Source organism: Peromyscus maniculatus, chromosome 9 (assembly GCF_049852395.1).
Source record: "Peromyscus maniculatus bairdii isolate BWxNUB_F1_BW_parent chromosome 9, HU_Pman_BW_mat_3.1, whole genome shotgun sequence".
In the NCBI taxonomy this organism is placed as follows: domain Eukaryota; kingdom Metazoa; phylum Chordata; class Mammalia; order Rodentia; family Cricetidae; genus Peromyscus; species Peromyscus maniculatus.
Window position 1 is genome coordinate 54,875,023 of NC_134860.1, and position 21,873 is coordinate 54,896,895.

A 21,873-nucleotide genomic window follows, 5' to 3' on the forward strand; every position below is an offset into this window, starting at 1 on the left:
CTGGCCTATTTAACTTAGCCTGATGTCCTCGAGGTTTGCTCAGGCAGGTCTCATGAGCCAGCTTCTCCTTCGTGCTTAAGGCTCGAGGATTCTCTGCTGCGTGGATAGAGCACATTTTGTTGACGGACACCGAGGCAGGTGTGCGTAGTGACTCTCTGAACAGGATTTACAATCTGTTCAGTTGAGATTGCTTTTTCCTTTTGGAAAAGGTTTGGTAGGTAGGGGGAAAAAATGCTTTCTTGAGTAATGAGAATTTAGAATTTTCTCAAGCTCATTTCTTAAGGTCTTAAGAAGTAAATGTCACATTTGTAAAAGTCCTGAAATTTTTCAATGATGACTTCTGTCCTTAAGATTATAAAGGAGGCTGGGTGTAGCTCGGGGGCAGGCCACTTGCATAGCATGTGTGAGGCCCTGAGTTGCATTCCCTACCCCAAACAGACAAACATAGGACGAAAAACCAAGGAATGCTGACCTCTTTAGAGAGGCACGGCTTTGATGTTAGCTATAGACCATAGAGAAAGGAGTGTGCCTGCTTGGAAGACCGTGGAAAGAAGCAGCCTGACTTCATTGCAGTTATGACCCGATAGTGAGCTTTAAAACTGATCCCGGAGGAAGAGCCAACTTCAGAGGCTGTGTAAGGCTAAGCGCAGCAACACGAGGCCACACACTGTCTCCATTTGTTCCATTTGTGAGGAAATATTGTGTATGACCCTCCTGTTCCCTTTTACCATCTCCCTAACAAAACAACAGCAGGTAGAGATCTATGAACTGAAAACGCAAAGCAGAGCCGTGGGAACATGGAGATTGCTGTGGAAGGGGCAATGTTCAGGCTGAGGAATGCCTTGAAGCTGTTGCTCAAGGGAATTGCAAGGTGACACTGCAATTACCCCCGATGGACTGCAGATGGCAGCAGAGAGCGAGACTGTTCACCTGATTCTACCCTGGATAAGGGCTTCAAGAAACCCTTCAGCCAGTTATAAATGATAATAACTAGTGGAAGGTATCCTTGGCAAGTCATTGAGCTTCTCACAGATGAGCTTCTCACAGAAACAAACACACACACAAAAAAAGACCAAACAAACCACAAATCTCAAGTCTTCCCTTAAAGTTAGTCTTTCGTGAGTTCGATTTTATGAAGTTGTTCCCGAGGGTTCCCCAAATCCAACCCAAACCATGAAGCTATTTCATGTCCTGGGTTCTTGCAAGCTTGGCACACCTGTCATAGCCTCTGCTGCACACCACACAGCAGCCACTTCTCCCACATCTTCCTGCACGGTGACTTCCTTCCACATTCATCTTCGTATTTGAGATCACAGGAAGATCTCAATAAACGGCCCTTTTCAAATGGCTCGCGATAGGACAGGCATGATCAGGGGGCTTTGCAAAATGCTCAATAAACTGTCCCGTCTCCTCATACCAACCCGGAAGCCTGCAAACCAGATGTCACTAAGTTCATCTGTCCCTGAAAGTCCACACGCAAACCTCGCGGGGAAGCGAACCCATGTGGCACCAGAAGGAAGTCTTTGGTGGCACTCCATATTCGACACTTCTTATTGGCCTAAGTGAGCCCGAGAAATCATGCTCATTAAGCTGGCAGATGCTCTAGAGTCTGAGGGAACTGCTAATAAGCAGAAGACAGAGGCTGAGTTCTGGAAGAACAGATGAAATGGACAGAGTTTCCATAAAACATAGAGTTTTTAGAAAACTCGACAAATGGAAATCTGTTTTGTTAGGGAAGGGGAGGGTAGTTTTTGTGAAAACCGGGAAACAAGTCCGGGAAGAGTTCCAGACATATCACTAAGTAGGAACTATCTTGGAAAAAAAGGGACCTTAGAAATGTAATAAGCAAAGGGCCTGTGGGAGGGCTCATCTGGTAAAGGCATTTGCCTCCAAGCCCAAGGATCTGAGTTCGATCCCTGGAACCTATATGGTGGAGAACTGACTGCCCCAGGTTGTCCTCTGACCTCCACACACATGTCATACACAGGCAAAATTAATCGATCAATCACCAATCAGTGTAATGAAAATGTAGAAATGTGAACACAAACCATTGTGAATCCTTGTTGTGTATACCTGAGTGTACAAGGACAGGTGATCCTTGGCTAATGTAGGCTTGTAGCCTAAAACCTCACTGTGAGTTGAAGACATTCTGAAATGAAAATGTGATTATTCACCGGGCAGTAGTGGTGCATGCCTTTAATCCCAGCACTCAGGAAGCAGAGGCAGGTGGATCTCTGAGTTCAAGGCCAGCCTGGGCAAGTCAGGACTAAACAGAGAAACTGCTCATTTCACTAAGTATTTTAGCTAAGTTTCACAGCATGCTGTAAAGTGCTGGGGTTTTCCTCGAGATCTCAAGGCTAATTAGGAGCTGCAGTCACTACTATTTCCCAGGAAAGAGAGAGGATCAGACCCAACAGTGCCAGGAAGAGGTCCATGTTTGAATCAGAGTATGGTTTCCATTAGACATGCTTTTGCACCATCATAAAGACATTCAAACTGAACCTTTGCTGTTGAGGTTGTGTCTACAGCTGTATGGGAGAGACCAGAAGGATCTATGTCAAGATGTGGATAATTGAGAATTCTGGGCAAGAAGTGAAATGAGGCTGAATTCCACCTCTGACTTTATACATTTCTAGGTTATTTAATTTGAAATAAAAATGTGTCTCTATGTTTGACATTTACACAAGTGACATTAGTGACCTTTTCATTTAAAAGTGACCAAAGGTGATAGCGCTATTAAAATGTTAGATTGAAATTAGACAGCAACATCTTTCTAGAAGAGTGGTACGACACTGGGCACCAGGCACATCTCCCTTCAGTGGGTTACCAGTGGAGAGAGAGATCTGTAAAATATGTGCTATGTTATATGTCAATTATACCTTAATAACTGGTCCTAATCACAGCCTAGGGGTCAGGGCTGTGCTTTATTCATTCCTGGAGAAGCTTAAACCAGCTAATACTTACTAGGGCCATATACAGCAATGACTTAATGTCGAATGAGTGAATGATCAACCCAAGGAATCAAGTCTGGCCTGAACTTGGATCTATCCCCAGCTGTTTGCAGAGTGCTCAGGTGGAAACTAGATCTGCTCTTGGTGCTCCAAGTGAGGGCAGAGCAGGGCTGGAATCAGAGCAGGTGTGGCAAAGGAATCCAATGTAGGCACAGCATGGAAGAGACTCTTAGGATCACAGGATCCTCCTGGTGGCTGGCTTGCTCTCATGTGGACAGGCCAATTCCATTTTTGGCCCCAACGTCTTCTTACATCCCCCTGATTCCTGGAATTCATTCCCAGCTTTTTTGTCTCCCTGCCCTGAGGCAGAGGGTTCCTTGTTCCTTGTTTCCTTTAGGTTTCTTCAAAGAGTGACCATCCCACACATGGGTACCATTCCCTGGTGGCTGACACTCCCTCCTCTCTCTCTCTCCTATGACAGTGGCCTGTGGCAAAGAGAATCTATAGGATTTGTTGACATCTAGCCTCCTTCAGCATAAAGGCTCAAGTTCTTCTTTTTTTTTTTTTTTTTTTTTTAAATCAGCTTCAGTCCCAGGGACTAATAGTGTCTGGGACTTAGTTGGTGCTCAATAAATATCAGCTGATGAAAAAAATCATGGGGATGTGAGGAATGGACCAAGGGATCTTGTGAGGCTGTGGTTACATCATGGACTCCAGCAGCATTGCAAAAGACGGAGGTGCGGGCCTGTGGGGTTAGTCTTAGCTGTGGGATGGGGGTGCACCAGAGGAATTCCAGCAGGCCAGCCGACATAACCACCCTGTGCTTGGACTGCTCTTATTAGCCTTTGATCTTGACAGTCACCAGAGCTGAGCCCTCTTGACGCCCCTCCCCACCACCCCCCTCCACAGGAGTAAAGGTGATGATCTGCTGCTTTTTATGTTGCTGTGAGGATAGAAGGAGGCAAGACACGTCGTATGCCTGTTAGGTAGTACAGACTGGACACACCTGTAACATTCTTTGTTACAGCACTGATTCTCTTTGCTATTCGTTTATTTGTATTTATTTAGTCTTTTTTTTTTTTTCTTTTTCTGTTTTGAGACAGAGTCTTATGAAGCTCAGGCTGGCTCTGAACGAAGAATGTCACTGAGGATGACCTTGAACTTCAGATTCTCCTGGCTTCGCTTCCTAGGTGTTGAGATTACAGGAGTGTGGCTCTGCCCACCATTCCTATTTGTTTCTTTTATCCAAGGTTGGAAATGGAACCTATCGCTTGCGTGTGGTGGGCTTGTGTGAGGCATCTTGGCACTGAGCTACTTACGCTTCAGCCACTGATTTTCTTGAGTTACAGAGTGACATGGCTGTCACTTGTCTTTGCAATCAGCCCTCTCTCCCCTCCTGGTGTGGCTGGTCTCAGAGGTCACTGGGTTAGGCTTATTTCAATGTTGACAAGCACTTTCTCAAGCTTCCAGTTAATTGAGCTTTGCTGGAGACGTTCCTATCTAAGATGTCATTCATCATCTCCCTCGAGGTCTATGGAGTGGAAAAGCGATGACGGTAATGTCACATTACTGTCCTATACGGAAGTGGGGGTCCATGTAAATCGCCCCGTTGATTTCCCCAGGCTTGGGAAGCAGTTGGGAAGCCCATGGTCAGGAGAGGCCAGGGTAAGCAGGGAGCTCTGTCTGCCCGCCTGTGATCTTTTCAGCATTTGCAAGCTGCTCTCTGGTGAGTCACCTAGTTAGAACCCATGCGACTGAGGCAGCTGAGGCCCAGGGAACCCACAGAACACCGCTGTCCCACTTACAGCAGCGGCCTGCTTCTCAACAGGTGGCACTTGTTTCCTTTGTCAGTGAATGCCACACGGGTTGGAGGCATCACCTCTAACCTCAGAGCTCACTCACAGGGTGGGCTGCTCCTCAGGGACAAATTGCCAGCTGATAGTTCAGGATGATCGTATTTCAGAAGTTGAGCTTTAATTTGCAAGCTTGTGGCCAGACCTCTCTGTCAGTCCTATGAAGGGATGGTTGGTGGTTTGTAATTATTTTGGCCCTGTCTTTTAATACCTTAAGAGTGATAATCTTCATAATGTGTGGGAGTACAACTAGCCATTTAAAAAGCTGTGGGTTCTCTTTACAGGGTATGGACAGGGCACCCTGACAGGTGGGAGACTCTTCACTTCTGTTCTATTACCTGAGTGGAAGTGGGCTGAGTTTTATTCTTTTCAAGCTATGTAAAAAGTGTATGGTCCTTCATAAAAATATTATCATTGATGTTTAAAATGTCTTTGACAACCTCTGATGGGAAGCTTGTACCTTAAAGGACAGAAGTGTTGGTGCCATGCAGGGGAGAGCTGCATGTAAGCAACCACTTTCCTGGGACAGGTGTGGTGGTATTGTGTTCCCCAAAATATTGTGTACCCTAATAAACTTATCTGGGGTCAGAGACTGAACAGCCACTAGATATAAAGGCTAGAAAATGGTGGCACTCACACCTTTAATCCTAGCATTTCAGAGGTAGACATCCCTCTGGATCTCTGAGTTCAAGGCCACATTGGAAACAGCCAGGCATGGTGACACACTCCTTTAATCCCAGAAAGCCAGCCTTTAATCCCAGGGAGTGGTAGTAGAAAGCAGAAAGGTATGTAAGGTGTGAGGACCAGAAACTAGAAGCATTTGGCTGGTTAAGCATTTGGCCTGGTTAAGCATTTGGCTGGTTAAGCTTTCAGGCTCCTAGAAGCAGTTCAGCTGAGACCCATTCTGGATGAGGACTCAGAGGCTTCCAATCTGAGGAAACAAGACCAGCTGAGGATTCGGTGAGGTGAGGTAGCTGTGGCTTGTTCTGTCTCTCTGATCTTCCAGTATTCACCCCAATAACTGGCCTCAGGTTTGATTTTATTAATAAGACCATCTAAGATTCCTGCTACAGACAGGCTTGCCTGGCAAGGTATATCCCATGGGAGTAGACACGAGGAACCATAAAGCTGTCTCATGGGCCACATGCTTCTAGACACAAAGGAAATCTTGGAAAAGTTCCACAGAGAATGGTTCTCACGTTGCAGACTTCACTGTGGAAGGTATTTTAATTTTTAAATATAAAGAGTTATTTTATTTCTTTTTGTGATACTGGTGCTCAGATCTGGGGGACTCATACTTGGGAGACAGGTGTTTTAGCAACAACTATATGCTGGGCCCAAGAACCTCTTAAACTGAATTCTTCTGGTACTTCTAGAAACCAGACTGATCCTGTCCCTGCAGCTTAGCATTCTGAAGGCTGTGCTCTAACGCCCACACCTACAGGCCTGAGGATGGGACTCACTGAGCCCCTTAGAGGTGCTAAGGATTTGGGCAGCCATGTTCTGGCCCTCCCTCTTTACCAATTTTTCTAGCCGCCGGGAGTTTTCTGTAACTAGGGCAGAAGAACCTCAGGACAGTGAGTGTGTAACCCGTGAACACACTCAGGGGATGCTGCCAAATATAAACTATGAAATATATGTATACACGGATTATTATAGCTGAGGATGGTGGTGGGCACCTTTAATCTCAACACTCGGGAGTCAGGGGCAGGTGGATCTGTGAGTTCTAGGGCAGCCAGGGTGACATAGCACGACCCTGTCTCAAAGACAAAACAAAGCAAAACCAAAAAAAGAAAGAAAAAAAAAAAGACTATCGATTAAGTTAAAATTTGGTATTCTATGAAAAACCTTGTTTAATTTTAAAGTATACAAAATAATCATATTTTAATAAATGACATATAAGAGTTTACAAAATTATTTCAGTGACAAGCATGAAACCACAACTCTTATTTATTGTTACAAAATGGCTTCCCAGCGCCGTGCTTGGCAGTAATTAGTGTCCCCTCTTGGAGTCGTTGAGTGCCATCTTGTGGGAAAGACATTAAGCATAATGGCAATGTTAAGGTTCAACTTGCCCTAGGAGAGTAACATATTAATCTAAACTCTAGTTCCTATTGACCTAAACTCTAGTTCCTATTTTTTTCCAAATATCCATATTTCTGTTTCCAGTTAAGAAAGCCAATGCTGACGAGGGAAGCAAACAGACTTTCAAAGTAGAAAAATTCAGTTTTAATCGGCAGAATTTAGAGTCTGGAAGATCCATTGGTTCTCTGAAAATAGTTAACCCCCTGCCTCCACCCCACTTTGTTTCTGCACCCTTAAATTATACCACGGCAGTGAAACTCCCAAGCACACTCATGAAGTCGATGTCTTCTGATGCTGGCTGCCACACCCCACAGCTACAGAGTTGGCAAATGTCAGGAGGGAGGGGCTGAGTTAGGCTCATAGCAGGTGGCAGTTGTTGGCCTATCCTATCTGTCTCTTACGCAAAATGACACTTGAATTTTTAAATTGAGGCCCCCTTCTGGTCAGAAGCCAGCACAAAAAGCTTCCAGTTTGTCTCATTTGAGACAGGTTGTGACGTGTTGCGCTGTATTCAACACACCGATGGTGGATACCGTAGGTGACCTCTCAGCCACGCTGCTGCAGATTTCCCGTAACCAAAGGCCAACGTTCTAAAGACCTTGTGAAATCTGAGTACACACTGTGTTCCTATCACAAACTGAACCTTTGAAATAGGAGGAATGTGTAATGGTTTCCAGATCATTTTGAGAACAAAAGAACCTATCTTATTTTAAGGTTTTCATTAAAAAAAAAAATGGACACAGCGCTTGAAGCATTAAATAACTTTGTCCATTACTGCAGACTTAAACTATCAAAGCAAGTAAGAGTGGAGATTCTTTTCCTTTAACTGGGGGCAACTAGGGGAAGGGTACCCTAAGGGAGGCCCAGTGAACTCTCTGGGCACCTTCCTCAGGACTGGACTCATCTCTCCTGTCCTCAGAGGAAGAGAAACAATGTGAGATCCTTTGTTTAAACTGTGAATGTATCCTACAAGAATAGTCGCTACCAGCCCAGAGTCTCAGTGGAACTAACTTTAGAACCGATTAATGCAGGCATAGAATTGGGCCTTTGTTTGGGAGCTTTGGGGGAAGGGAGTCCCATAGAGGCCTCTGGAGTCCCATGGAGACCTACAGGGACTTCAAATGGTGGCATTTAAGATGGGAATGTTTGTCTTGGGAAATGCTGGTGGCTGAGCTTTGACAGCTAAGCACAGGTTGCCTGATCCTTTCCCTCCGTCTTGGCTCTAGCAGCCAGGCAATGCATTAAACTGGTCTTTTTGACTTTCCTGAGCAATATCTAATGAACAAATAGCACAATTCTGTGATATTAAGCAGGATGCAAATTCCAGATACTGAAATCATGAACACCGTGAAGACTGTCTTTTCTGTGGGCCTGGAAATGAAGCAGTCCACTGTATTAGGACAAGGCCAAGCATTGCATTTCACTAGACGCTGCATGAAGAAGCCATTGTACATGATGTAAAAGACATACATGAAGACAGCTTCGAAGATGACCCGGAAGAAGATGCTGGTGGTGTAGGTCCACCAGAGGGACCCTTCGATACGGACCTTCTGGGTTTTGATCTCTTCAATGTCCTTAAACTCGTTCTTTATCTCTCCCTTCATGAACTTCCTTTTCTTTTCATGTCTCCTGTAGGCCACATGCATGGCTACCAGGAGGGCTGGTGTGGACACGAAGATCAGCTGCAGGGCCCAGAGCCGGATGTGAGAGATGGGGAAGTAGTGATCGTAGCACACATTCTTGCAGCCAGGCTGGAGGGTGTTGCACACAAAGTCGGCTTGCTCATCTCCCCACACCTCTTTTGCGGCCACCACGAGGATCATGATGCGGAAAATGAATAGGACGGTGAGCCAGATCTTCCCAATGCTGGTGGAGTGTTTGTTGACACCCCCGAGGATACTCTGTAGCGTGCCCCAATCCATCTTGTCCTCTGGGTGGGTGGCACTAGAAACGACAAATGAACACAAGACAGGTGTCACTCACTGGTCTGGCCAGCCTCCAGGTCCTAGCCCTGTTCTGGGCACAGTCTCCTCCAGGATGGCGACAACACAACTTTACTTTACTATAGGGTTAAGTGTGTCGTTCCCAAACCATCTCTAACGTGTCTGTGTGCTCTCAAGTACAGTTCTCTAAAAGACACTTGTTCACCTGAGTGATTCATCCAGCCTTTAGCACATAAAAAAGATGTGGGTGCAGGGGTACACCAAAGCAAAGCACTTGTTAGTCTAAAGACAGAACTGAGTTTCCACACAGGTCACTCAAAGGGCTGTGTTGGCAGCACCAAGCTTTGCTGTGTCTCACAGTGACAGACCAAAGCTTGGACCAACTGCACCTTAAGAGGCACAGCTGCCCAGTTTGGATGACAGAATTTGTGAAGCTCCATGTGACCCAGTACAGTTTCCCTGCAGTCTCCAGGCTGAAGCCATTTCTTCAAAATATTGTCATATGCATGGGCTTGGGAGGCAAGAGTGATCTGTCTTTACTAATGGTTACATTTACATTTGAGATTCCTCAGCTTAACCTTTCACTACAAGCTTGCTTCCACCTCTGTGTAAGAGGAATAGGGTCCAAAAAAAAAAAAAAAGTCTCTGCACTTAGGTTTTTACATGCAGGTTGGAGACTCTGCTGTCCAGTTAGAACTGTTTGGGTAATGCTCCGTATCTGTTGGGATGCGTGTGGCAAGTGAGCTTTGCTACTGTGGACTATAGTTTCAACTCTGACGTGATTCTAAAATAAATAATTATGAAAAGTGGCAGGAAATTTAACTCAGTGGTTCCCCAGCTACTGGTCCAAGGCTCTGACCATCAGTCCAGAAGCAAAGTTGCCTTGGGTGAAGAGGTATGTATTGACTGTGCCCTGGATGAGCATTCACGAACCAATGCCCTTCTGTTTCATCCCAGGGAAGGAACTGTCCTCTCTGATTCATAGCTACGCCCTGTCTGTCACAATCAAGCCCTCTTTTGACAGGATCCCTCCCTCCCTCCTGCTGTCCTGATGAGTCACTTGCTTTACACCCCTTCCAAGCTGTAATGAATCCTCTTGCTCTCGCTTAAAAGCATCCTGCCCCCTGTTGTAGGCAAGTTGTATCCTGTTTCCTAGTGAGCTACATGCAGGCTCAGGGTGAAAGTCCCCCGCCATGCCCATGGTGGCTGCTGCAGAACACCAAGGTCTTGGTGGGACCCACTCAACTGTGTCTTGGTCAGAGGAGTCGGGGCCATGGGAAGCTGGCGTACACTGGTCCTACCCAACTTGGAAAATGGGAACACACAGGAAGAAACAGTGGCTGAGCAGGTTCAGCCCTGACCCATTTATACCTAGACTGTTCCGAGTCCCTTAGGGAAGCAGGTTGTCCTTTGAACAGTCTCGCAGCTCCATGCAGTCTGCCCCCAGCAAGCAGAAGTATTGAAAGCAACAGTGTTCTGTTTAAGAAAACAATCAGATTGGAATTCGACCTTCTAAATTCATGTCCACTCGCTGAGTGGAGATCAGGACACGGACTGAAAGAAACATCCACAGACCTGACCCAAAATACAGAACTCACAGGTGAGTGGGGTATGTGCCTTCGCCTGACTAGCCCAGTTATTGTCAATTGGGAAAAATAAACTTCACAATAAAATCTTCACTTGTTTATAAAAATTAAAGTGTTTGTTGAGTTTGAGCTTTTTCTGTTACCCTGGTTGGCTTCTAACTCCACGAAGCTAGGGTTAGTACACATCTATAATTCCAGAACTCTGGAGACAGAGGCAGGAGGATTGTGCTAACTTGAGGAAAACTTGGGCTGCAAAAAACAAACAAACAAATAAACAAACACACACAAAAAAAACAAAACACCAAAAGAGAGAAAAACAAAGCAAAACAAAAACCAAACCCCCAAAAAAAAATTTAGGGAAAAAGGTTCACAGGATTGAATAAACAAGACCAGGAAAAAACTCCAAGAGAAAACCAAGTAGCTGGGTCATAACAGGTGTGGACCCCGGCACATCTGGTTGCAGCTGCTTGTCTTAATGGCCTTTCCAAGAAGAGGGAGAGATTAAAATTTGACCTCACAAGGGGCTTGGAGTACTGAGCCAGCAGGGTGAAATCGTCAATATTCAACTGTGGTGTAGGAGGTGATCTCCTGGCCTCTGACTAGGGAGGTCACAGGCAGGTCCCTACCAGGCCTGGGTCACTGCAGATTGCCTGGAGCATTGCCAGAGTGTGAGGGACCGTCAATCATTAGCTCCCGAAAAGGAGACTGGAGCTTCTCCTTATTTGTTATATATGTAATATGTTATATTAATATATAATATTATGGATATATTATATATACCCTTATTTGCCTTAAAGGTGCTTCGGGGAGCTGGCGGAACACCGCCAGACGCTGTGCCCACCTCACCCTCTACCTTTCTCACAATTGTAACTAACTTAGCCCAGAGTTTCCAAAGGACTCCGGGGTAAATGGAGCCATGGCTGCGCCAGGCTTCTCAGGACAGTCCCAGAGACCCGGGCAATCCGTCCCATTTAGGCTTATGCTCCCTTCCAGTGAGGCAGAACGGAGGGGCTGATGCAAGAGTCCGGATGGACACGTTTCCCAGTAGCACACCATCTGCGAGTCTGTCTGGACTTCCAGCTGCAGAGCCCCACCTGAACGCAAACCCTTAAAAAGCGTTTAAGGAAAACGAAAAGCAATCAAAATCACCACTCAAGCGCAGGCTGGGGTCCCCTAGCTCGAGGGAGCGGCTACCGACGCGCGTTTTGGGCGGTCGCCCGCGTCACCCCAGTGCTTCAGGTGGTAAAGGTCAGTGTCTTCCCACGGAGGCCTCCTGCTTAAACAAATGAAACCGAGTTTTCCTGCTAAGCTTTCGGTTAGTTAAAAAAACTTTCAATGGCGGCAGACAACGCAGCCAGGAAGCCTCGGGGAAATTCTAGCAAAGGAACTTTGGCAACGCGTCGCAGTCGCGCGTGGAACGGCCTGTCCCCCGCGTCCCTCCCCGCCCCGCGCGGTGCGGGACCTCCCCGCTCCGGCTGTGCGGACGCTTCCTGTCCTGTGCGCAGCAGCGAGCACGGCGGGAGCAGCCGGGTCCAAGAGCCCAGGCCAGCCGCTCCAGCCGCAGAAACGTGTCCGCGGCTTGGGTCCCTATCCGCGGTGGCGGTGCCCCGCGGGGACGGCTCAGTGCGTTCCGGCCTCTGTTTCCCAGGACCGCGGTGGCCCGGACCTCGCCTCGCACCTCACGCGTCCCTACCGGCGGAGACTCGAGCTCCAGCCGCTGCGGGGCGTCGCGATCAAGCGCGGGCCACACTGCTGCGACTCGGGGGCGCGGATCGGCTGTCGCACCTGTGTCCCGAGGAGCGCGCGGCGCTGGCTGGCGAGAAGCCGCAAGGCGCTGTTGCCTGGAAGGTGCAGGTCCTGAGTGGGTAGCGGGGCCGGTCCCGGCTTGGTCCGGAGTGGGTGTCGGGCTGGTCCTGGGTTGGTCCGGAGTGGGTCGCGGGCTGATCCGGAGCTGGTTCGCCGCTGGTCCCGGCCGAGGCTGCGCTCTGTAGGCGGGAGCGCCGCCGACCGGCTGCGAGTCGGGCGAGCGGAGCGCGCAGAGCGCTGCGATCTTGGACACCTGTCGGCCGCGGCGCCTTTTAACCGCACCCCTCACCCCGCCTCTCTCACCCCGGAGCGATTGAGAAAGTTGCGGAGGAGGCGGCTCCGAGTAGCCCGCCGCCCCCAGCGCCGCGGGCGGGGCTCTCCGGGCACCCAGAGCCATCGGGCCCCGGAACCGCAGGCTCTCCTCGAGCCCCAGCCCCAAGCCCCCTCCCCCGATCCCAGAGATCCAGACTTTCCCGGTGTCTGCGTCCCGTGCGCAGCCTGAAAGGAGCCTGCAGACCCCGTCACCACCCAGGACCCACCACCCAAGGTCGCAAAGCTCCAAGCCACAGCTCCTAGCTTTTGGGGAAGTGGGTAGTGGTGAAAGAGAGTTGATAATGTCGTCATTACTGCTCTCACTAGTGGGAGAGTGCTATACATACATACGTGTACACACACACACACACACACACACACACACACACACACACACACACACACGAAAAACGGGCATTCCAAGGAGGTGAAACTTTGTGTCGGCCCGCAGCTTCCATGGCATACGAGTCTCCTCTCCCATAAGGGACCCGCAGCCCAGCGAGCCAGGGCACCTGGAATTCAGGTTTAAGGCAGACTAACAGGGGGCGCCATCAGGGCTGGCCAAATTCTGGCTTCTATTTCCCTGAATTCCCGACTTGATTCGATCACTTTGAACAGTGTGCCAGTGGCTAGGCCAGGGGGCGGTGTAGAGGTGAGTCTCCAGGGCTGGCCTTGAAGTCTCAGCCTGGCCTGGAAGCGGACATGTCACTGCCTCGGGAAGGCGCTGTGTTTTCTTTTCCACAACTGAGATCATTGCAAGGAAAGGGCGCCCGGAATCTGCAGGAAAGAAAGAGAGCCAGGTAAGCCCGTCGGTCCTTCTTGGAGTCCAGGATTCTGGGAAGACCCTTGGCAGTCTGTGTCTACAGTTCGATTCCCTCTCCGCCAAGCTGGATGTGGATTATGAAGTCTGTGTTCACATTGCTTAGCTCTCTGGATAGTTTTGAGAGGCAAATGAAACCAAGTGGACATTCACAGAGCATTTAGATAAGAACTTAAAATATCAAGAGCGGGCTGTGCTCGGGGACACCTAGCCCAGCTTCACCCTCCTCAGTTACCTGCGACCTGAGTTTGGGGGTGCAAACCTCATGTCCTCACAGGGTTTCCTCAGATCAGTGAAGAGATAGTGATCCATCCTGATGAGGCCCAAGGGGTCTAAGAAATGACTCTCAGTGAGAGGGGCAGAGCTGAGGGTGCTCGCTTTTCCTTGCAAAGCGAGCTTATTGTCCAGCGCAGACCTAGCTTGAGGGGTTTGAACTGAGGCTACTACCCCCGCCCTCTTTCTGTTAAGTCTTAACCTAAGAGGGGGTGCCTGTAATGAAGAGACAAAACCCCAGGAGGCCCACATCCTTTAGACTGCCTTTCTAAGAGAGGTGCTGAATCAGTGTGTGAAGAATGACTGGCCAAGCCAGCTGGGGTGGTACGACTCCCTTGGCCGGAGCACATTTAGACACGAAGCCAAGAGGTGGAGAGGTGGTGGCAGCTGGCGGTGGTGGAAGAGTGTCTGTACCTTTAGTTTTTCGTGGGTAGTACAGTTCTAGGCTAAGTGGAACTCCCGTTCAGTGAGAATGAGAGAAACTTCTAGAATCATTGCAGGAAGTCGGCTGGTAAAAAAGTTAAGCTGGAGATGAGAATCGACTCACTTTCCCCATTGAGCAGTTTCACCTGAGGTTTTAATGCCCACGTTATGATTATAGGTTCAACGTCTAGTTCCCCAACTTGCTTCTGCAGATCTGCATAATGGCCGTGTGTTGGCTGCCGGTCACAGCCGCTGGGAATATTAGGATTTATAGTTCATCTCCTCTAAAGTCCCCACTGAGAACTCAGCTCTTGATTTTCATCTGTTTCATCCAATTCCCCTTGGTCCTTTGTATTACGTTTTCTTCCCAACTAGACCAGAGGCTCCTCCAGGGCAGGGAATGTTGAATTTATTTGTGTATGTGCATTCTCCAGGGGAGGGGGTTAGGGGACAGAAGAGGAGAGGGGAGGCTAGAAAGGAGCTGGGAAAGGTTTGACCATTTGAGATTATCTCCGAATGAAGCTAGATGTGCATCCAGGTAACAGATCACAGAAAAGAATTTGTGCCCCCTCCTCCACCTCCATTACAAGCATTGCTTTGATAAACCGAGCATTGGAAATAAACCCTCCTCTTCTCTCCCTGGCTTTCATGTTTCAGCATACGGCCCGTGAGAAGCTCAGCCCTGGTAACATGGTGGGAAGGGAGCAGCAGCTCACAGACCAGCAGCTGACCAGCTCACTTTTGTCTTATTCACGTGTAGAAACTAACCAGACAGAGAACAGGTTTGGTTTTTCGTTTTTGTTTGTTTGTTTGTTTTGTTTTGTTTGACTTGGCTTTAAGCGCAATCCCATGACGTCTTCTAGGCTGTCCTTGAATGAAGGGAACAGCAAGGCCAGACAACGGTGAGGGCTGAGGAGGGGCCTATGAAGTAGCTGTGGATGATTAACCAGTGAGGAGCTTTGAGCCCTGCACCTCATCACGTCCATGTGTCAAGACAGGCGAGTGTCTGGTTAGCACTGAGAACATGAATGCTCGCTGGTTATCACTTTCTTCATGATGTTGAAAGGTGACAGGCTAATATTTAGGCTACTTAGCATTTTAATTTGATCGTTGTTTTCTGTAAATAAACTCAAAAGAACTCATTATTGTGGAAGAAATCAGTGCAAGATAAATTATACATTTTGCCATTTTGATGAATGACTGCTTACCGGATTCCTCCTGGAGAATCAGAATGTTTCAGGACAAGAAAAGGCTTGTGAGTGTCTGGAGTCCCTGTCCCACCACTTGACAAGTTTTCAGATAAGCCGGGCCCATCGATCGCCTTGGGGAGAGACATCAGCCCTGTGGGCTGCATACTCCTTTCCTGAGTTTGCTATTGAAACATCAATCCTATGACTATGATTAATAAATCATATCCAGCTCTTCCCAAAAGAGCACTTGGAAAGCCAAGGGCGTCTGGCTTCCCTGAGTAGTTAATAATGACTTACATTTGATAACGTAGCGTCACAGCAGGAGCAGCTCTTCTGGACCCTCCAGTCTGTGTGGGTGATTATTACACGAGACGCGCTTTCACTACAATCTCTCTTGTTGTGATTTTGTCTTGAGTCAGCTTCCCTAGCCCAGGCTGGGCTTGAACTCCCCATCAGTTAAGGATGATGTGAATTATACCTATGCCTCTGCATCCTTAGTGTTGGCCCCACAGGCCTATACCTTCAAACCTTGTTTCTTCATTTATCTCCGAGTCATACCATTTCTATGCTTTCTAAAACTTATTCATCTGAAATCATTTAGGAAGAATTGGCTTTAGAAAAAGCCAATTGTTATATTCAGAGTAAAAGTAAAATGCGCTTCAGGCTTTCAACAATTTAACCTCTCCCAAATTAAAGACATTTAAACCCCCAACTTTTACGCTGTGGCAGCCTGCTGTAAGTGACTCTGTTTTCTTTCTTTCTTTGTTTTTTAAATTTTAACACAGATGTTCTGGTGAAATCGAAATAGCTGTGCCTCAGCTGCAAGAGTGTGGTGAGAGACCTCAGTGGCATGGCTGGATGAGCACGGACTCTTCCTTGCAAACGCACCACTGAGGCTCTTCTGTGGTTAATTGAGCAGATCATGGAAGAATTACAAAGATCCTTCCAAACATGTTTGTCTCAAACACACACACACACACACACACACACACACACACACACACACACCCTGTAACAAAACAACCATAGCTACCATTGCTGGTCAGTAGGAAACATTCCTTTCTGCTGAACAGAAATTTAAATTCTGTGTTACAGTGGCTAGTCAGCATGGAAATTCTGCATCATCCACAAAGGAGCCAATGGGATTTCTGTATTCTGATTTGTGTGACAACAGTATTGTGCCCTATAGTATTTTGAATTGTTTTTTGGAATGAGCAAAGGGGGAGGAGACCTCATGCTATTGTAGAACAAAATTATAGTCAGGGTTGATAATGGATTATTGATACTTGGTTATTTTATATTTGACAGACAATAGCAATTCTGTGTGAAACACTCATCTACAGTGTTGTGGACTTAAGGTTTTGTTTCCTGGAAACCACTGATCATGACATTAGGTTTTTGCTCCCCAGCTCCCAGTTCTGCTGTGTCCTGCAACCTGCAAATCTCCCTTTCGAGGACTGAATATGAAATTATTTGGCTTGAGGATTTAAAATAGAGCTTATGTATGTGGTAGCTATTCATTTAAACTTATCCTTAAACTGAGAAACATTTCCATTTTGGAAGAAGTGTTCTTAAAAGAAAAGGGGGGGGGGAATAAATCGCAGGGCCAGAGTAAAGAATGGAACACAAGTGCTTGTAATACCTAGGGTGTACAGTAGATGGCACTAAAAAGACTTGCTCAGAAGCCCTGTACTGGGAGAACATTTTCTATGTATTCTCCTCTAGTCTAGCGTTGCTGGTCCTGATCTCTTGAGCAGGCTGGGAAATAAGTTGATTTCTTCCCACCCCCTCCTCTTCCCTATTGCTCCCCCTCTTCTTCCTTATGTAGACATGAAACAATAAAAAAGAGGGTATCAGAGTGCATTGTTCTTAAGAAGGGTAAGTAATGCTTTGTGGGATATTTGTGCACACAGACCCCCAAATCCGGTGTAAAGTGCATTCCTTGATGTCAGTATCTGTCACAAGCAAATGTGGAAAGCCCCTGTTCTGTTCCATCTCCAGGGAGACCAGATACATCACAGCAGCTGCAGGTGAGACAGGCCTATAACATAGCAGAGAGACCTGTCGGCTCCAGATGTCACCTCCCACCTCGGCTGTGCCTTAAGTTCACAGCTGACAATCCCAACAGGCCCCTAGCTGGCAAGATGTGTTGTGGGTGGGCAGCTTAAGGACATTCTTCAGGTTGGAAATGGACATCTGGTCTCTCGCTAGACCTTTCCTCCCCAGGACTCCCCATTCTGAGCTAAAAACAATAGCAACATCTAGCAAGGTCTTTCTTCCCCCACCTTTTTATCTTTATGTCTTTTGAAACAGGATTGGCCTGGAGCTTGCTCTGTAGACCAGGCTGGCCTAGAACTACCTGCCTCCGCCTTCTCATGCTGGGATTAAAAGTGTGTGTCACCACGCCCAACCTTTAGGTCTTTTATTAAATAAAAGTTTGTCTTAAAAGGAGTATAAGTAGTGCTTTTGATAAATAACACTGTTACCCACCCATCATTTTAGTGGATTTATGTATGTAAAGAACTACATGGAAGCCTGTGTCTATGTATGATGTGTGCAAGTGTATATGTGCACATTCATGTGAGCTTGTGTGTGTGCGCGTATGTGTGTAGGCATGCATGTGGCACAGCTGTGTGTGGAGGGCAGGACAGCCTCAGGGTTCAGGCCTTGCCTTCTACCTTGTTTGAGGCAGGCTAGCTGCTCAGCAGACCTCCAGGAATTCTCGCGTTGCAGCTTCCCATTTGCTGTGGGAGCACTGAGATTTCTTTCACAGGCTCTGGGGACTCAAAGCCGGGCCCTTGCGCTTGCACGCAAAGCGCTTCACTCACTGGACCATCTGCCCAGCCCCTCGGAGACTTCCAATGTCAACGTTTTCATTGGATAATGGACGCTGGGAAGAGACAGTGAATGCTGAAACTTTCTATCATCTCCTGGATTTGAAATGGACGAATTGGTGAGAAATTTGGAGAACTGGGCTGTTGCTGCCAGTGGTGGTTTGGGACTCCCGTGTGTATGTAGCTTACATGAAGATGGTGCAGAGTCTCGGCATTACCATTAGATGGGAACAGTCACTTTTTCTGACGGTTCCATGATGTGCATGCAGGCTACTGGGCTGCTTGGCTTTTGATTTCGATTCTGTTTTTGTGTTTTGAGGTAGGGTCTCTCTATGTAGCCCTGGATGTTCAGGAACTCTATGTTGACCAGGCTGGCCTGGAGCTCTCAGAAATTCTCTTGCTTCTGTCTCTGAAGTGCTGGAATTAAAGGCGTGGGCAACCATGATTGGCCTCTGCTAGGCTTTTGAAACGAGTTTTTGTGCTTATGATTTATCAAAGGAAACAATGTTGCAGATGTAACATGGCTAAGTTTAGATAGTATAAGTGACATACAGAGTCACACACAAACACACACACACACACACACACACACACACACACACACACACACGAAAGAATCTCTGGTTGTAAACTGATACAGGTTAGTGTGTTAATCATCGATACACAATTGGATATTCCTACGTGTCCAGTTGCTTCATGCTTACCTCATTACAGAAGTCAATGAAGAATTCTTGCTTCCTCTTTCTTCTTTCTTGCTTTTTTCCTAAGATGAGGCCTTGTTATGGTATCCCTGACTGCATGGAACTCACCATGTAGAGCAGGCTGACCCTGAACTTACAGTGTCTCCCACCCCAGCTTCTGCCTCACAAATCCTGGGATAATAAGCATGTGTTACCAGTCTAGCCAAAAGAGTGCTTTTGATTCCTTTCAAGAGAAGTAGAAACAAAGTTAAGAATCCAAGAGCTGGGCAGAGTGGATGACTCATTTGGCAGAGTGGTCACAAGAGCATGAGGGCCTGAGCTGGGATCCACAGCACCTGTGAGACACTGGGCATCTGTAATTCCAGTGCATGGGTGAGGGGAGAAGATGGATCCTCGGAGCTCATTGGCTAGCCAGTCTGCCAGTCTCACTGAATTGATGATCTAGCTCTTCCTGCCCATCTCTCTTTGCTTCCTGGCACCCAAGAAGTGAGCTAGTTTAATGCTCACCACCATGATGCTCTGTTTGCAATACAGCTAACTGATCACAGCCTCCTCTCCCTTCCCTGCGGGTCCATGGCAGTTAATGGTTGATGGAGAGGGAGAGATGTTTTCTTTAGTGGAGTAGCAACTGGTGAGTTCCCTATGTTCCTGTGACTAACCCTTAGCACCATATTCCTGTAAGGAATCCCACAGAAGTTCATTTGTTCACACATGCCAACAGTAACAATGAAAACAACAGCAACCCTTCTCCAAAACCAAAACACCAAAACCCTGAGGGTAGAAGGAAGACGAGCTGAGAGGAGGAGGATCAGTAGGCATGAACAAGAAGGTAAGGGGTTTGCAAATGGTATAAAAATATTGTGGTGGTATTGTGTTCCCCAATAATATTTTTATTAATAAACTTATCTTAGATAATTAATAAAATTATTTATCTAATAAACTTATCTGGGGTCAGAGAACAGAACAGCCACAATATTAAACATAGAGGTTAGGTAGTGATAGCACACGCCTTTAATCCTAGCATTCCAGAGGCAGAGATCCACCTGGATCTCTGTGAGTTCAAGGCCACACTGGAAACAGCCAGGCATGGTGACTCACGCCTTTAATCCCAGGAAGTAATAGCAGGAGGCAGAAAGGTACTTTAGGCGTGAGAATGAGGAACTATAGCCTGGTTAAGCTTTTAGGCTTTTGAGCAGCAGTTCAGCTGAGACCCATTCAGATGAGGACACAGAGGCTTCCGGTCTGAGGAAACAGGATCAGCTGAGGAACTGGTGAGGTAAAGTAGCTGTGGCTTGTTATGTTTCTCTGATCTTTCAGCGTTCACCCCAATATCTGGCTTCAGGTTTGTTTTTATTAATAAGATCTTCTAAGATTCCTGCTACAAAATATACAACAAACAAATATAAAAATCATTCCTAATCACAGTGTTCTGTATAATACACACACACACACACACACACACACACACACACACATAAAAATGTAAAGCAAAACAAAAATAACTTTTCTGAAACCATGAGACCAAAACCCCTTTCCTCCCATAAGCTGTTCACCTCAGGTATTTTGTCACAGTGACAGCAAACCAACCCAAGTACAGCTATGACTTCTTTTGGTTTTATAATCATACCTTCTCCCAATTTACCATAGCAGTTGGTACATGACTGGAAAACAGAATTAGACAACTTCAAGGTGCTTAAATTCCTGAACCATGTTAGAGCTGACTGCAAGGTAAGCCTCAAGCAATATTTAGCCTGTCTCAAATGCTTTCTATTTCAAACACTGATGAGACCAAAGAGACTAAACATTGCACAGAGTGTGTGTAGGAGGGGATGGTGAGCTTGGGCTGGGAGCCCAGGGGTCCTTGTTTACATCAGGCTTCAGTTATACACTCACATTATCACTTTGACTCAGCCTCAACTCCACCTTCATCTTGAAATCTGACTGTTCAGGCTGTCATTTTAACTCCTGGCAGAAAGAAAAGGACTTGTGTTCACTGGAAACAAAAAGCAAAACACCCTGGAGATATTTTATATACAATATCCATCATTTAGTGAAAGACTGAAAGGTTTGTAAAGAAGAAGAAAAATGAAACCCACAATCAAGAGGAAAAATAATCAGTAGAAGTAGATCCACAGATATGTGGAAATTAAAAGGGTGGAAAACAAGGATAATGTCAATCCAAATCAAAGGGAATCAAGAATGCTGTATTATTAAAACACAGCTCAGCCAGGAGGTAGTGGCTCAGGCCTTTAATGCTAGCACTCGGGAGGCAGAGCTAGGCAGATCTCTGTGAGTTTGAGGCCAGCCTGGTCTACAGAGTGAGAACCAGGACAAGCACCAAAACTACACAGAGAACCCCTGTCTCAAAAAACAAAAACAAACAAACAAACAAACAAAAAACACAGCTCAAAGTAAGATGAGCAGAATTGAAAAGGCATTGCAAATAGGCAAAGGGCCATTTCATCAAGAAGACATCAGTTCTGATGGTGGATTCACTACATAGCAGAGTTGTAGAACATAAGAAGTAAAACTGGAAAATACAAAGGGAGAAATGACAAATCTGTATTCATAGACTAACACAATTCATAGAAAATGTTCACAAAAGTTACTAAGGACACAGAAGATTGAAACCCTGTCAACTAACACAACCTCATTTATATTTGAGTCCTGTGCTCATAGACTTATCTATGCATAACTGTCTCCTACAAACTCTATCTGTTCTCTTCTAAATCATTAGTCTAAAATCATAAAACAAGTCTCAATAAATTATAAAGAAGGGAAACCATACAGATGTTTATAGAACCAAATTAGATAATTATGTGTCTAGAAGTTACCAAATATTTGGGGATAAAACACATGAATAAAAGAAATAATTATAAGAGAAATTTAAAGTATTTTGTTTTATTTTTATCTTATTTGGTTTTGAGCTACGATCTCACAGTGTTGCCCAGACTGGCCTTGATGTTGGGATCCTTTGCCTCACTCTACAGAGTAGCTGAGATTAATATTTCAAATGGATTAAAGTAAAAACAAAGATAAAAAAAATTCGGGGATGCATATTAAGTAATGCAGAGAAAGAAAATGTTGCCTTCCATG

The 21,873-nt window shown here is 46.4% G+C and overlaps 2 protein-coding genes across 8 annotated transcripts; one reads left to right on the forward strand and one right to left on the reverse strand.

Annotated features, from left to right (window-relative positions):
• Positions 1-6,621: 6,621 nt before the first annotated feature.
• On the reverse strand, positions 6,622-12,337 carry Gjb2 (gap junction protein beta 2). 2 transcript variants are annotated; one of them, XM_042284933.2, is made up of 3 exons: positions 12,204-12,337; positions 10,204-10,308; positions 6,622-8,833 (listed from the first exon to the last, which is right to left on the reverse strand). In XM_042284933.2, the coding sequence occupies exon 3, from the start codon at positions 8,809-8,811 to the stop codon at positions 8,131-8,133; it is 681 nt and encodes a 226-aa protein (XP_042140867.1). In that variant the 5' UTR covers positions 8,812-8,833; positions 10,204-10,308; positions 12,204-12,337; the 3' UTR covers positions 6,622-8,130. The 2 variants fall into 2 exon arrangements, with proteins under 2 accessions (XP_042140867.1, XP_006988488.1); XM_006988426.4 differs by lacking the exon at positions 10,204-10,308.
• Positions 11,491-17,693, forward strand: LOC107402642 (uncharacterized). 6 transcript variants are annotated; one of them, XM_076545083.1, is made up of 6 exons: positions 11,491-13,336; positions 14,710-14,834; positions 14,916-15,118; positions 16,652-16,744; positions 17,156-17,272; positions 17,556-17,693. In XM_076545083.1, exon 1 carries the CDS (start codon positions 11,754-11,756, stop codon positions 12,285-12,287), a length of 534 nt encoding a protein of 177 aa, XP_076401198.1. In that variant the 5' UTR covers positions 11,491-11,753; the 3' UTR covers positions 12,288-13,336; positions 14,710-14,834; positions 14,916-15,118; positions 16,652-16,744; positions 17,156-17,272; positions 17,556-17,693. The 6 variants fall into 6 exon arrangements, with proteins under 6 accessions (XP_076401198.1, XP_076401199.1, XP_076401202.1 ...); XM_076545084.1 differs by having other exon boundaries at positions 14,916-15,050; XM_076545087.1 differs by having other exon boundaries at positions 14,933-15,050.
• The last annotated feature ends 4,180 nt before the right edge of the window (positions 17,694-21,873 follow it).

Coding starts and splice junctions, on each gene's coding strand:
- Gjb2 (XM_006988426.4), bottom strand. CDS start 8,811: ATGGATTGGGGCACGCTACAGAGTATCCTCGGGGGTGTCAACAAACAC.
- LOC107402642 (XM_076545085.1), top strand. CDS start 11,754: ATGGCGGCAGACAACGCAGCCAGGAAGCCTCGGGGAAATTCTAGCAAA.